At 43.6% G+C, this 13,875-nt stretch overlaps 2 protein-coding genes across 2 annotated transcripts; both read left to right on the top strand.

Moving 5' to 3' along the window:
• Positions 1 to 56: 56 nt before the first annotated feature.
• LOC147796698 (uncharacterized) lies at positions 57 to 4,108 on the top strand. The gene has a single exon (XM_087146213.1). It carries the CDS (start codon positions 566 to 568, stop codon positions 2,498 to 2,500), a length of 1,935 nt encoding a protein of 644 aa, XP_087002339.1. The 5' UTR covers positions 57 to 565; the 3' UTR covers positions 2,501 to 4,108.
• Positions 4,109 to 8,376: 4,268 nt separating this feature from the next.
• sod1 (superoxide dismutase 1) lies at positions 8,377 to 13,674 on the top strand. The gene is made up of 5 exons (XM_022239131.2): positions 8,377 to 8,789; positions 10,543 to 10,633; positions 11,513 to 11,582; positions 11,962 to 12,079; positions 12,930 to 13,674. Exons 1-5 carry the CDS (start codon positions 8,709 to 8,711, stop codon positions 13,035 to 13,037), a joined length of 468 nt encoding a protein of 155 aa, XP_022094823.2. The 5' UTR covers positions 8,377 to 8,708; the 3' UTR covers positions 13,038 to 13,674.
• The last annotated feature ends 201 nt before the right edge of the window (positions 13,675 to 13,875 follow it).

The following is a 13,875-nucleotide window of genomic DNA, read 5'->3' on the forward strand; positions in this document are numbered from 1 at the left end:
AAATGTTCGTATTAATTTCTTTCTTATCTTTGACTTGATTTGTTGTTCGTTGGTTTGAAAGGTTATGTTTTTTGGCCTACAGTTGGTCTGTCAGTTGGTGGATTGGTTCTTTTCATGAGTACCAGTGGTACGATCCTATAGTGGAAGTGTTGAGGATTGTGGGATTGTTTCTACTGGCTCAAAATTTGAGTTTACTAAGTGCTTTGTCATCATCAGCAGATAGTGTGCGTCAGGGAAGGTATGTGCACCGCACGTTCGACACTCCTTCCACTCTGATGTGAACATGGTTGGTCAGAAGTCATGAATCATACTCAGTAGATATGCCCTCCCTGGTACTGCCTCTTCCGGTTTCACAAGCCACTCAGTAATTTCACATACCAATTAGACAACCACCACAAATCGGCAGACTAAGTCGGTCTACCTGGATACCCAGCTTGGTGCATCAAGCGGGAAACAGGAAACTGCGTCTGCCTTAATAGGCAGTGGGCTGGTTTAAGCATCCGGTTGGTTCTGATTATAAAACTCCAGTGGTGAATTCGTATACCATCAATGTTTGTATCTGGTGATGTGTTTGAGTGAGATAATACATCCCAGCATGAAGGAAAGTTCAGTGCGTGTGGTATCTGTGACAAGAATGAAGAGCTGTTCATTGTGTGTTCCCATGGCATTCTTGGCGATTTGGCTATTGCTTGGGGCAGTCGGTACTGTTGCCGACAACACGTCCCCGCAGGACTGGAGTGTGTCCATAGAACTATCCAACACGGAGCCAACAGAGTACGAACGTACGGTCCTGCAATGCAACGCCGCTGTCCAGCCTGGCCAAGTTATGGCCATCATGAAGGACAACCAGCCCATCTCGTGGAACGGGGACTTGTTACCAAACCCAGATCCGCTGGGACCGGGCTCATCTCGTTTCGTCCTGCCCAATATCCCGCAGCCCACCCCGGACAGAGTGATCTCGCTGCTGACCATCGACCCAGTGTGCAGGCAAGACCGCGGCAACTACAGCTGCACAGTGTTCGCCCCCAGAGCGAGCTCCGGCTACGATGTCGTCGGGTCGGCCTCGAAGGAGATCTCGTCAGTGGTGGATTTCGACAGCCAGGGCATGTGCAACCCCGTGGGACCTATTTCTGTTCTGATCGGAGACGAAGTTACTTTAATCTGTACCGCCCGACGGGATGGAGGGCCTACGTGGACGCTCGACAGCGGCACCATTGTAGACTCGCCAGTCATGCACGACACCATGCGGGACATATATTCGCGAAAGCTCAGCCTAACCATAACAGAAGATCATCATGGGGCGATTTATCACTGTAAGGCAAATTTCAACGGCTGCAGTACCGACAGTACCGACGCCAGGACGTGCACCGTCGGACCCATCACGGTGCTCTCAGAGCATCAGGTAGTCGTCAGCTACGCCCCAAACCCAGTTGCTGTGGGTGAAATGGCAGTGTTTCTCTGCACCGTAATGCCCAACGCCACAGACCTCACCGTCCGCGTTTCTTGGCACACCACCCCCTCTCTCGAGAGTAACCGCGCATATTTCTCCTATTCTGGTCCTAGCCGTATGCGTCTGGAGACGGTGAGAGAGGAGGACCAGGGTATGACCGTCTATTGCACTGTGCATTTAAAGGGTGGCCAACAAATCAGAGGACAAATTCAGCTGGTCATCTCACCCGATGTTCCGGGGCAGAACACCGTCGTCTATCCGACGGCCGAGACTACGCAAGAAGCTGGCACGGGGGACACGCCGGTGACATCCAGCCGACTGCCGCCTGACGACCCCTTCCTCCTCTTCGGCTCCTACCCGGCGACCGTGGCCATCATCAGCGGGGGATCCATCCTCGTGGCCCTGCTTCTCGCGCTCATCGTGTTCTGCTGTTGCCGCAAATGCAAGAGGGGAGGGGCTGGAAAGCCCCCGGCTGCCAGTAAACAGCCCCTCCGGATATCCCCCAGCACTTTCGGGGGGCCCACCCCAGGGCATCAAGTCCCCGGGTCCGGTACCGACGGCATGTACATGTACGCTACGATTTTCGACCCGGATGAGAAGTGGGGAGCTACTCCCGGTTCGACACCCATGAAAGAGTCCGTGGACGCTCGCGGATACCAGCAACCGATGAGCAGTGCCTCCACGCCACCCGTGTACTCCCATGTCGGATCTCCCAACTTTGTTATGGAGACCAACATTGACACACCCAGCTCAAGGAAAAACGTCGAGATCTCCGTTCCCGATGGCATGGTAGGGAATGCTCTGTATCATTCTTCAGGAGAGTACGTCAACCCTGAAACCGTCAACCAGCAGCAAATAAATCGAGAAATGGTGACCATTCGTGCCGAGAAGAACTTACCGGTTGTCTCCCCGGTTCGATCGGTACCGCCGGGGTCCAGTACCGGCACAGGGGGATACCTGGCGATAGGAGAGGTACCAGAGGAAACTCGTGCGCGAAATTCGCAAGCAATGAAAACAGAATCAGCCACGTACATGGAAATCAGTAATTAGTGTTGAAAAAAAATGAAACACTCGCTATTGAATTAATAAAGCCACTGAGTTAATGCTGATGCTTTCGAAAGGCAGAGGTTCTTAAATATGACAGTTAATATATTCCTGTACTGTACTCGCTTTGTATGTGGTGCATGGTTTAACACGAAGCCAAGATTTTCATAAGTGCGTTAAAACAGTAAATAGTACATACATGTACATCAATATCCTACGTCCTGATGTCCAAGGTAAACAAAAACTGCTGGCCATTTTGTCTATCGAACCATTTTACAGAAACCAAGGACTTGTAGCTTCTTTCTCGATTTCATCTGCATGAGAATTATAGGAGGTACTTGTTTTGAAATGGGGTATGTTGTATTACATGACATGAAGGGACTCTCTGCGGCTAGTAAACTGTCGAAATAAAATTAGTTCATTAGAGTGTTTTTCATATTTGCAACAATTTTTTATGCTCAAAAATGCTTTTCATTAACATAACCGCTGGCGGTTGTTATGGTTATTGTGAAGTGACATTATATTTTATTCCATTAATGGCACAATGGGGACATTTAGGGGCATGTGGCCAAGTGGTTAGGGTTTGTGGATTCCAATCATAGGGTTGGAGGTTCGAATCCAGCTGCTGGCAGCATGTTGTGGCCCTTGGCAAGCCACTTCACCCCTGCTTGCCTCTCTCCACCCAGGAGTATAAATGGGTACCACTATTAGCTGGGAAGCCACCTGCGATGGATTCGCATCCCATCCAGGGGGAATAGAAATATTCTCAGTCATTTCATGCCAAGGAAACCGGAGACAAACCGGCCTGATGATCCAAATAGACCTTTTCACTAATAAACTCATAATTATGCAGTTATATGCACAAATGGCATTGGCGGCAATGGCCGTTGAAAATGTACAGGGGTGCGATATTGATAATTTTTTCTTAGGTTTTCTGGCTTTGTTCATTTATTTCTTCAGAAAAATTGTTTTGGCTATTAGTTTCTAATCTAAATGGTATTCGGTTTCCCGCTTAGTCTCGTGCACACAGGATAAAGTCTTTTACACAGAACACTAAAAATCCCACTTGGATAAGCAAATATGATTTTGATTTTCTGAAGAAAAAAATGAACAAAGCCAGAAACCTTTAGAGGAAATGATCAAAATCGCACCCCTGTACATTTTCAATGGCCCTTGCCACCAAGGCCATTTGTGCGCATGCGTCCATAATTATGAATTTATTAGTGAAAAGTCTGTTGATTTGGATCAGACTAACTTTTTTTAATGGCATTGTTGAGTGTATAAAATATGCATAGCTTAACTGATTCTGTCTCATTTGGGTTTGATTTTCACATCGTCTTAAGGTTAAGGTCTAACATAATTTAATTTGTAGATTTTCTCGTCCAAATTAGTGCTGCAGTCATGTTCACCAGTGTTCTGTAAATTAAAGGAAAATGCGTTCGAATTCAGAAAGAAAGCATAATGCATTCCTCTGTCCCGTTGTTCCATTGTATCGCTGGTCACACCTCACAAACCCTTCACTTTTGAAACGTTTGTGTTTTCTGCTCTTTAAATAACCCTTTGTTTGTAGGAATTGCTCTAAAGGAGAGTAAATGAAAGAGGCTTTTGAAAAAATATTTACCATTATTATGCAAATTCAGGCAAACTGCGATAATGATTGAACTATGTCGACACGTCTTATGATTTTGAATTACGAATGTTGTTCTTTGAAAATTGATGTTATAAATGGCATTTGTTTCCGTGAAGCGGCGCGTCTAAAACAAATGTAATCGGATCAAAGCTCCAACTGCATCGAACAACGATAGGTATAGCCACATCTCCGCAGTAGCATCAATAAATCTATAAAAAAAATTTCCTGATCCAGTTAGGCCTGGAAAACCTGTATTTATTTTGGACTTTGCGGGTGATGAAGGTGAAACCGGAATACTCTTGTTTAGATTACTGTGAACTTGAAGTCAAGGAAACTGCAGCCTGGAGGAATTGTTTCGATTTTGTTTCTGTAGTAAGTTGTTATTGCCCTTTAAACGCCCAAACTTTCGCTGCATTAAATAAGCCAACTATTACTCCTCCCCCGAAAAAACCACTATAGTTCTGTATTTACAAGTTTCATTTTATAATTTTATCAATGGGAAGTCCATCAGAGTTGATCAGTTTTAATAGAGATGACGTTTTGTGATAGCGCAACTAGGGAAGGCAAAAGTGAATCACTTTCAATTTATCAGCACTCGATGGCTAGTTGAAGTTAGGTCTTTGTTGTTTGAAGGGGATCATGCACTTTGGTCTGTTTCAAAATGATTTCCAAAAAGGGTAAGTGTTTCAAACATCCTTTGTGAGTCTGAGGGGAACTGTCTCTTGGACTCAGTGCTAAAGTTTGCGTAAGATAAACAGTGGCGTAACGGGGGGGGGGCTCGAGGCCTCCCCCGTAGAGTAGAGAATTAAAAAAAATAAGGAAGAACTGAGAATAGTCCGCATTGGTCAGTTTTTCAACTGACCGAATCCATTGAGTAACCCCCTCCAGAAAATGGAGTTCTTTAACTGCCCCCTGCAGTTAGAGTAAGTTAAACTTTATTTCAGCGAAGCATTATTCTCAGCACTATGTGGCTTGTAAGCGACAATATTATTTGCTATGATAAATTTGCTTAATATTTCGGAGGCCTTCAATTTATGAAGTAAAATTTCATTTTTGTGTGGTGTGTGTGAAGCAAATTGACCCGTTGAGCGCCATCTCGGGCCTCTGTACCGTTGCATTGTTTTTGTTTTATACGAGCAACCAAGCACGGAGACAAATTTGAGCTTATTTACTCGGGATTATTTGTATGATTTGCGGCTGGGGTTGCCTTTAATTTTGGTTCGTTTGTTTTTTTCTATAAGCACGCGGTATGATTAAAGATATATCGATGACACGGCGTTGTCTCATTGTTAGAGGACTTTTCCCGGGTCATTTTGCTCTGACGATGGGAAATGCATGGCCGAGATGCCCGCTCTTGGTCAACCCGTTAAGGCTGGTTTGCTCTGCGCAGGCGTGTTGCTTCGGGAGGAAGGAAGTGGTACCACAAGAAAAACCCTGACACCTCATATCTGTGATCAGGACCGGGTTGGGATCAGTTTCCGTTTGGAGCATTGGAGCGAGGCCAAACCCTCGCATAATCTAACACTTTAAGTACTACATTGAATACAGAATGAAGCCCGCTCTTTAGCTGTTCTTTTGGGAGAGAAAAAACAAGTAATTAAATGCGATATTAATTAGAAGTTCAGATTTTGTAATCATTTTTTAAATCTGCCGTGGACTAAGTGTAGGACCTAAGCCTATACTAAGAGTCCATGGCCGTTTTCCAATACTCAACTTCGTCTCTGTCTCAGGCTTCGTTCCCAAAACCAATACCCGACTGTGGGCCTGAAGCGTTTAAATTACATTGGATTACTGTAATTTTTGGCTCTCTGGCATCTTATTTGATGTTTTGTGGCACTATTAAACTAATTACTGCGCTTACAGCTTCAACGTCAGCTAGTTAAAAAACAGTTGAAGCCTGAGATGGAGCCGAAGTTGAGTATTGGAAAATGGCCCATGCTGTTGATATTTTTCACAAGCATATAAAATTTACCCTTGCCGGATCCCCCATCAGTGTCTACAGACTGAAAAAGAACACAGTTTAACGATGAATTCTGTGAGAACGGTCCAATATGTTTGAAAAGTGTACACGTCTCCAATTCCCTTTTGCCCAGGGTACGGTTTGTCACTCGTTCCCCAAAATTTAAAACTAATAAGAGAGTAAAATGGAGGACCTCTAACTGTGGACCTTTTGACAAAGAGAGTAAAGTGGAGGACCTCTAACTGTGGACCTTTTGACAAAGAGAGTAAAATGGAGGACCTCTAACTGTGGACCTTTTGACAAAGAGAGTAAAATGGAGGACCTCTAACTGTGGACCTTTTGACAAAGAGAGTAAAATGGAGGACCTCTAACTGTGGACCTGTTGACAAAACCAGTTGCGATACCCTGTGTATTAAAAAAATGTGGGTTCTTTCTAGACAAAACCGCGGACCTGTATGACACTCTCAAGTTCTCAGTGACAGTTTTTGGTTCTCTTCGTTGACGCGAGAGGATTGTTTTGCCAAGCAATGATCTTTGTGTCTACGTGATGTGTATACACTTGTTTCGCGCACTGCCGCGGCCATGGTGCGAGGAATGGCTCAAGCATGCGACTCCATTCCCTGTAAGCACTGGAAAGCACAGATTCATTCTCTAATGTCTTGGCAACACGCGAATGTTTGTCAACAAAGGCGCGAGTACTAGTTGTGCAATGCAGTGTGAGTCCTATGGGGCTTGGGATGGGCGTGGGCTCTTGAATTTTGGCCCTTGGAATTAGTACCCGGTAATAACTTCTTATCATGGCGAGGACCCATGAATAAAGTGAAGTGAAATCCCTTTTATTGCGGTCAAACTCTATTATTCCGAATACGGAAAGCTCTCAGAATGTTGAATATCGATTTCGGAACCTGTGGTTGATAATGAACGGAAAAAGTAATGTCACACTTGTTGACAGCATCCAGATGACTAATTTAAGGAGAAGTAGGGCAAGATCCCGCTGTATGGGTTGAACTAGTCCCTGCTAATGGCACGTGCGCATGCGGCTCTGTTATACCATACCGCAGAGCATCCCGCCCGGTGGGTGCCAGAGTCGAGAAAACCTTACACCGTTCATCGGATATGATGCACGAACTCGACCGGAAGCTTTGACGTGATGTTTGGTTGGAGGGAGGGGAGTGGGTACGGTTCTGCAACTATGCAGTTGTTCTACCATCAGTCCATAGCAATCTGTCAGTCTGCGCCACTGCTCGACATTACACCAATTAAAATGAAAGAAAACAAACCCTCTTCGACGTTATGACCTGAGTGGGTCTGCAAGTATGGAAAAACACTGAAATATTTCCTAACCTCACACTACTTGGTGGAGCTCCAAATACCTTAGGCCTACCATACGATACCTATGCTAAGTGGAATATTTCTGTATAAGAATGCCATGCCTACTTCGGCCTCACTTTGGCCCACAGTTTGGGGTAGCTTATAAGCACAGTTTTTGCACTCCCCGGGGATGGGCCCGAAAGACTCCAGCAAGATTGAAGACAGCGGTCTAGTTTTAATTTCAGGACCTGAAAAGTCGACAAAATAACCAAAACAAAACAAAAAATAGGCCATAAAAACTGGCAACAAGTTGACAAATTTATTCAGCTGAGAGGCTTATAGTTTCACAAGATGGTTTACATTTTGTTCAGTTCCTGTACATTTTATCCGTTTTTAATAATATTTACGAACAGGCGGCGTCCTAATCACTTGGCTGCGGCGCAAAATTACAATCGACTCTATGGGAACTGGCTTTGAATTGTTTTTAAAAAATGAAAATCTTACAACTTATCTTGGTCACTTGTTTTAGGTTTTACCTAAAAGATCACCACATAACAATTTTTGCAAATATTTACGAGCGTACAAGTACATTAAGTAACACAAGTTGTTATGTATGTTAAATCACTGAGAAGGGAGTACCCTTACTTGGAAGACCAATTTTTGGCATGATATTATTCACTTTCCATAAATTAAATTTGAATGTAGGAATGATTTAAGAGGGTTTTTTAGCTGGCGATTTAAGAAGCCAATAAATGAAAAAAATTATTGTAAATTCTAAAATTTTACACGTTATTAATTTTGTCTTTTTCAAGGGTACAAGTTCCAGAAGCGCGCCATCAGGGGTCAACATGTTGCTCAAAGAGGTCATCTACTGGCTGCAATTCCACCACGTGAGGGCGCTCTTTGTGAGTTTTCGTTGCATCACAAGTGTTTGTGCGTTTTATGGAAGCCTTTGCATGAATAACGACCATCAATATTAGCTGCAGCTGGAGACTGTCAATATTGTATTTTTTGAGAGAAGCAACACTTAGGGAACGAAGATTTGAAACAAATTATGGCATCATCGCACAAATTCGATTCTCAATTTGTCTTCGGATGTATTTGTTTTGTTAAGTGAGTAGTCACCGTGGCTATTTGGCCTAAATTTTATGCCGTGATAAGCTTCCGTACCGTTACAAAGCAGGCCTGCAAAAGTACGTTCACCTGCCACCGGCATTATATTCGAGGCGTGATCTTGCAAGAATTGTAGTTGGGCCACTGAGCTGAGCATTTCTATCTCCTCTCTTCGCTTCAAACTGAATTTACCACCCAAAATGTCTGTCAAAAGTGTCAAGGCAAAGTGCGTGCTTCATGGAGAGACGGTGAAGGGACAACTTACTTTCGAACAAGAAGAGGTTAACACTTGCATGTATTAGGCCTATAGCCTAGGACTAACCACATAAACCACGGCAGTTTTCTTTTAGCTTTTCTGGAATGGATGGTGCCAGCAACTGCGGTCCACATAAACCAGGGCAGTTTTCTTTAAGCTTTTCTTGAATGGCTGGTGCCAGCAACTGCGGTAAGGCAAGGGTTGAGTTTAGCACTCAGTCGGCCCAGTTAGTCATGGCTAGGTACATTCATTGTCGACTTCTGGGCTGCACCATGTGCACTGTGGTGCCTTGCTTCAACTGTAATTTATGGAGGAACAGTCTGCAGTGAAACTTAGCTAGGCCCTGGCAATAGGCAAGAGTTCCATATACTGACAGCACTGGACAATACTACTTTTCCCTTGTCCCAAACATGTCCCAAAAAGTGAAATTTAGCAGAGGAAAATTCTGAAAGCATGTACAATGTACTTAGAAAACACTTTTTTTTTTTAAATGACAGAATTGGGTGGTTCGTTTTGCTGAATCCAAACAAGGCATTAACCCTAACTGCCCAAAACCTGCCATACTCCAACAGCAGGTTTTGGCAGGTTTGGTACCGTACCTGAGGAACCTGCTGTTGAATTTTGTGAGACTTGGGATGAAAGGCCCAGGGAGATGGTGTTGGATTCTGTGTGAGTTGGGACACACAGGGTTCGTTGTGTGCAGTGTCTGACTTGCTATACCAATTGTTGGACTATGCTTGATTTTGTCAGGTTTGGTACTGTTCAATGCAAGTCATCCTATACTGCATAGACCCATCCATACCATATCACTCAAACTCCAACGGGCTCATTCTGTTGGAGTTTATCAGGTTTGGTACACTAACCTGCATGTACAAGTACATAGACAAGTACATGAACCTGTTGGATTTTGTGAGGTTCAGTATGCTTTCTAGTGCAGGAGCCTAGGGGGTTAGGGTTAAAAGGATCCCCAGAGCAATGGTAGGATCACCAAGCCCACTGGAAAAAAACTGTCCCCATTTAGAGGGACATTTTCTCTTTCCGGGGGCTGATTTTGTCCTTGAATAAAGGGACTTTTCCAAACACAAGCACAGTCTGTGATGTGCGCATCCAGACCTGTCTAAAGAAATGTCTTTTCTAAGTGAATGCCTCCATTTTTTACTGCCACTGTTGACTTTTTAGGAGATGTTTAAATCACTCTAATAAACCACTGCAGAGGGGAAAGAAATGGTGATATGAGTGGCAGGAACTCTTACCCTAATGGAAGTTAAGATGAATCTTCAGGTTTGCATTGCCCAGAAGTCAGATTGGAAAAAAAAATGAACTCGCTAAAATTTGTATTTTTAACTTAGGGGGCTCGGTACCTGTATCTAGTAGTTGGGTGTTATACAACATGTACAATGCCCGCGTAAATCCCCATCATCTGATTTGTTGATCGTTCAGCACGTCACTGAATTATTTGTTCAATAGAAAAGCCATAGATCCATTTTCTTCCGTGGTTGACATCACAGCAAAAAAATAGTCCCTAGTGGCCTTCCTGAAAATGTAAATAAAAGATTAAAAAACCCCAACTGCCTGTTCCTTCTTTCTTCTTCCTCTTAAAATACAAAAACAGCTGCTAAACACTTTCAGCATCATGGCTGAAGTAGATATGGGATGGACACTTTGACCAATCTAAGCAATTGATGTCGCTTTTCATTTGCCACTACCATTATGTGGTCGCATTGTTACTTGTTTAGTTAGCTCAATTGTCCGGCCCCCCTGTTTTTGGCTTTCAACAGGGTGGACCTGTCAAAGTGACTGGTGATGTGACTGGGCTGGCACCGGGCAAGCATGGATTCCACGTCCACGAGTTCGGGGACTACACCGGTGGTGAGTATACGTACACCTAGGCCCTTTGCAGTGTAAACAATACCTCACGTTCTCTGTCCCTACCTCGGTAAAGTTGACTTTGCCCTGGGTTGACTCTCTGGTCTTGCATGCAAAGCACCTACGTTTGTGTTACGTACATGAACTTAAGGACATATACAACATGCAGACAAGCATCCCTTAAAACTGTGAGTTACTTCAAATACGAAACGCTTTTCAGCGTAAAGGAGTTTGCCCTTGAATCAAATGTTTGGAATCAAATTTAGGGGTTCAAAAAGCTAGTTTTCCCACCCATCACAATCTTTCAGTACGGTGGATATTCACTTTTGCGTAATTATGAACGCGTACTTAGGAAAGGGAAAGCAGAGATGTATAAGATTTGAAACATTTATCTCCATGCTGCCATTTGTTACAGTGTGCAGAATCCGTGTAAATTACTAAGAAAATTCATGATAAAAAGATGTCACATGGATGAAATAGAATCCGGACAAATAACAACATGTACATGCAGGTATCGGATAAAAACACAGACAAAGCACCATGATATGGACAATAGACAGGGCCAGCACAAAACACAACTTAGACACAAACTGATGGGAGACTGCATCAAATACCGTAGCTCAGAAGAGCTTACTCAACCAACACAGGCAGGTTTGCTGCATGAATTCCGATTTCGCTTTCGTTGCACAAAGTCTTTCCAGGGGCAACAAGTTTTCCAGTCATGTAAAGTGTAGATTACTTGAAACCAAAAATGAGCACAGAGATCTAGCCTCCCATGCCGAATGAAAACTTCAGTTCTTTACTTCTGCTTGAAGTGACTAACGCCGTTCTAAATGTTTTCGTTTTCCTTTACCTACATGTATATTGTACATAACTCCGCAGGCTGCACCAGCACCGGCGGCCATTTCAACCCATTCAAAAAGAACCACGGGGCACCGACGGACGAAGAGAGGTAAAAGGAAGTCCTTGTTATGTATCTTGGATTCAGGCTTTACTTGATTCTTTGTTTGTGCTTTGATGAGTTAAGGTTATTTTGAGTTCATCAGCCACAATTTTGGGGGTAGATTTCAAGTGGTTTGGGAAGGTGAGATCTTTCAACACCTTCAGAAAAACCAGCACATAGTTAAGGTCTGGCTAAATTATACATTTTTTAAAACTTGTGCACGGGACAGTTGTTGAGCATCAGATCATTTCAAGACCAAAGTTCGTGGTTTTCAAACTTCTAAGTTGAACACTGCATCAAGTTTTTACACTCTTTCCCCAATGGTGGTGTTTTGTTCTAATTTAATTGATTGACCTGTTCACTTGGAAGTTACCTCCTTTGTTTTCAGGCACATTGGAGATCTGGGCAATGTGGAAGCCGGCTCAGATGGCACAGTGAGCGTGAACATCACGGATAAAATGATCTCTCTGATCGGTCCAAATTCCATCATTGGCCGTGCAGTTGTGGTGAGTTGTCATGCCCCGTGCAAAGCTCAGCCACTCTATACCCAATCTATTATCTGTTGTAATTTGATACTGCATAAAATGCCCGATGCATAGCCCAAAGTTACAGGTTCGGGAACCACACACTTGAAGAAATGCCAAATTAAATTGGCTTTTAAAAAAATGAGCCCTCGCCCCCTCCAGATGTGGAGGTGTGAAGCTGCTCCACGGATCAGCAGACTTTGGTGGAGGGTATGTGGCCCGGCGGTTAGGGTTGATAGTTCCTGATCATAGGGTCGGAGGTATGATCCAGCAGCTGGTCACATGTTGGGGTGGTGGGCAAGTCACTTTACCCCTGCATGTCGCAGAGGTAAACGGGTACCCTTGAGGGCAGATGTGGTTATTGTGTTCAGCCGATTGCACCTGAGATGACAGCACTGCGCTGTAATGTTCTCCAGGGAGCTGAGATGGTTTCAGGAATGTGCAGACGTCAGGAGCCCGATGAGCAGTGATCATAATGTTGTATATGCTCTGTGATCTTTCAATATCATTACCGTGCCATGGCAAACTGAATAACGCCTGGTCACCTACATTTGAGTTGCAGTGTGTTCAACTTGTGAGGAGTTGTGGAATGAATAGGTAATCCGACGTCTCAGTTGTGTATTTGTGCCGAGTATGAGTCTGCTTTTTGTCTGTTGTTCTAAGTCTGATGCCGTTTGGAATTTCCTTTTTCGTCCTTTGCTTTTTTTCCTTTGTTTTTATTGTCTGGTAGTTTTATTCTGATAAGGTAATCCCACCTGACTGGCGAAACGTTACATTCAAAGATTAAGGCTTTAAAGTACGATTGCTGTTTTCTTTTCATTTTCGTCCCAAGGTGCACGCCGATGTGGATGATCTAGGCAAGGGCGGTCACGAACTAAGCCTGACCACAGGCAACGCTGGTGGACGTCTTTCCTGTGGCGTCATTGGTATCAGCAAGTAAAAAAAAACAAACAAGCAGCCTGGGCTCGCCACCTGCAAGACATAAACTCGCAGAGTTCACCCTTCAGCATAACCAGTTTATTGTGGTGTTGGGCTTGTCTGAATAACTCGATCAAGTTTGTTTACTGATTTTGTGGAGGAGGGGATCGGTCATTGTTCACCTGATCGTAAATTTGTGTGTGTGTGTGTAAATTCTGACATAAAATGTTGGTGAAGAAAAACCTATATGCATGATGAATAAGTAACTATTTCAACCAAATTAGAAGTTCACAAAGTGTTGTAGGATTTTTCTGCTTTTAGGGTGTAGCTAGACAGTAGCATTTGCACAAATAGCCAGTTTTGAGTTTGAACGTCTAAGAGGCTGTTCATGTTTCCAATTACTTGGGGATGGCCAGATTTTGATAAAAATTCGCCATAAAGACCCTAAGACTATGGTGATTATGTTTTGAAAACTTTTAAGGTAATTTAATTCATGTCATGCAACAGATGGAAGTTGTCAACCTTGAACGTTAGTGTAGCACTTGCTTTAGAGTTCGAACATCAGAAATTATGTACCGAAAAAACCCCTTGTGTATCAGTGGTGCCCACTTTGCAGAAGTGATTTTTGTTATTAAAAGTAAACTGAGAGGAAAGAAAAATGTGGCTTGAGTTCTTAGGCATTTTGTTTACAGGCTGACTTTTTAAATCATCTGTTACTGTTATGGAACCTTCGAGGACGGTTACAATGACGTTGTTTGATTCTAATGTTCACATCAAAAATCATCAGTTGGCATTAGATTTGGAAACTATGACCAGAATTCACTCTTTGGAAATGTTTGATGTCCCAGTCCCCGTACACA

This window comes from Acanthaster planci, linkage group LG15 (assembly GCF_054643075.1).
Source record: "Acanthaster planci isolate LZ-2023a linkage group LG15, COTS_SCS, whole genome shotgun sequence".
Lineage (NCBI taxonomy): Eukaryota > Metazoa > Echinodermata > Asteroidea > Valvatida > Acanthasteridae > Acanthaster > Acanthaster planci.

What these genes read in the sequence shown, in the direction of transcription:
- LOC147796698 (XM_087146213.1), top strand. Translation starts at nt 566, where the DNA reads ATGTGTTTGAGTGAGATAATACATCCCAGCATGAAGGAAAGTTCAGTG.
- sod1 (XM_022239131.2), top strand. Translation starts at nt 8,709, where the DNA reads ATGTCTGTCAAAAGTGTCAAGGCAAAGTGCGTGCTTCATGGAGAGACG. An exon ending in GTTCGGGGACTACACCGGTG is followed by an intron (nt 10,634 to 11,512) that starts GTGAGTATACGT and finishes ATAACTCCGCAG; the next exon opens with GCTGCACCAGCACCGGCGGC. An exon ending in GCACCGACGGACGAAGAGAG is followed by an intron (nt 11,583 to 11,961) that starts GTAAAAGGAAGT and finishes CTTTGTTTTCAG; the next exon opens with GCACATTGGAGATCTGGGCA.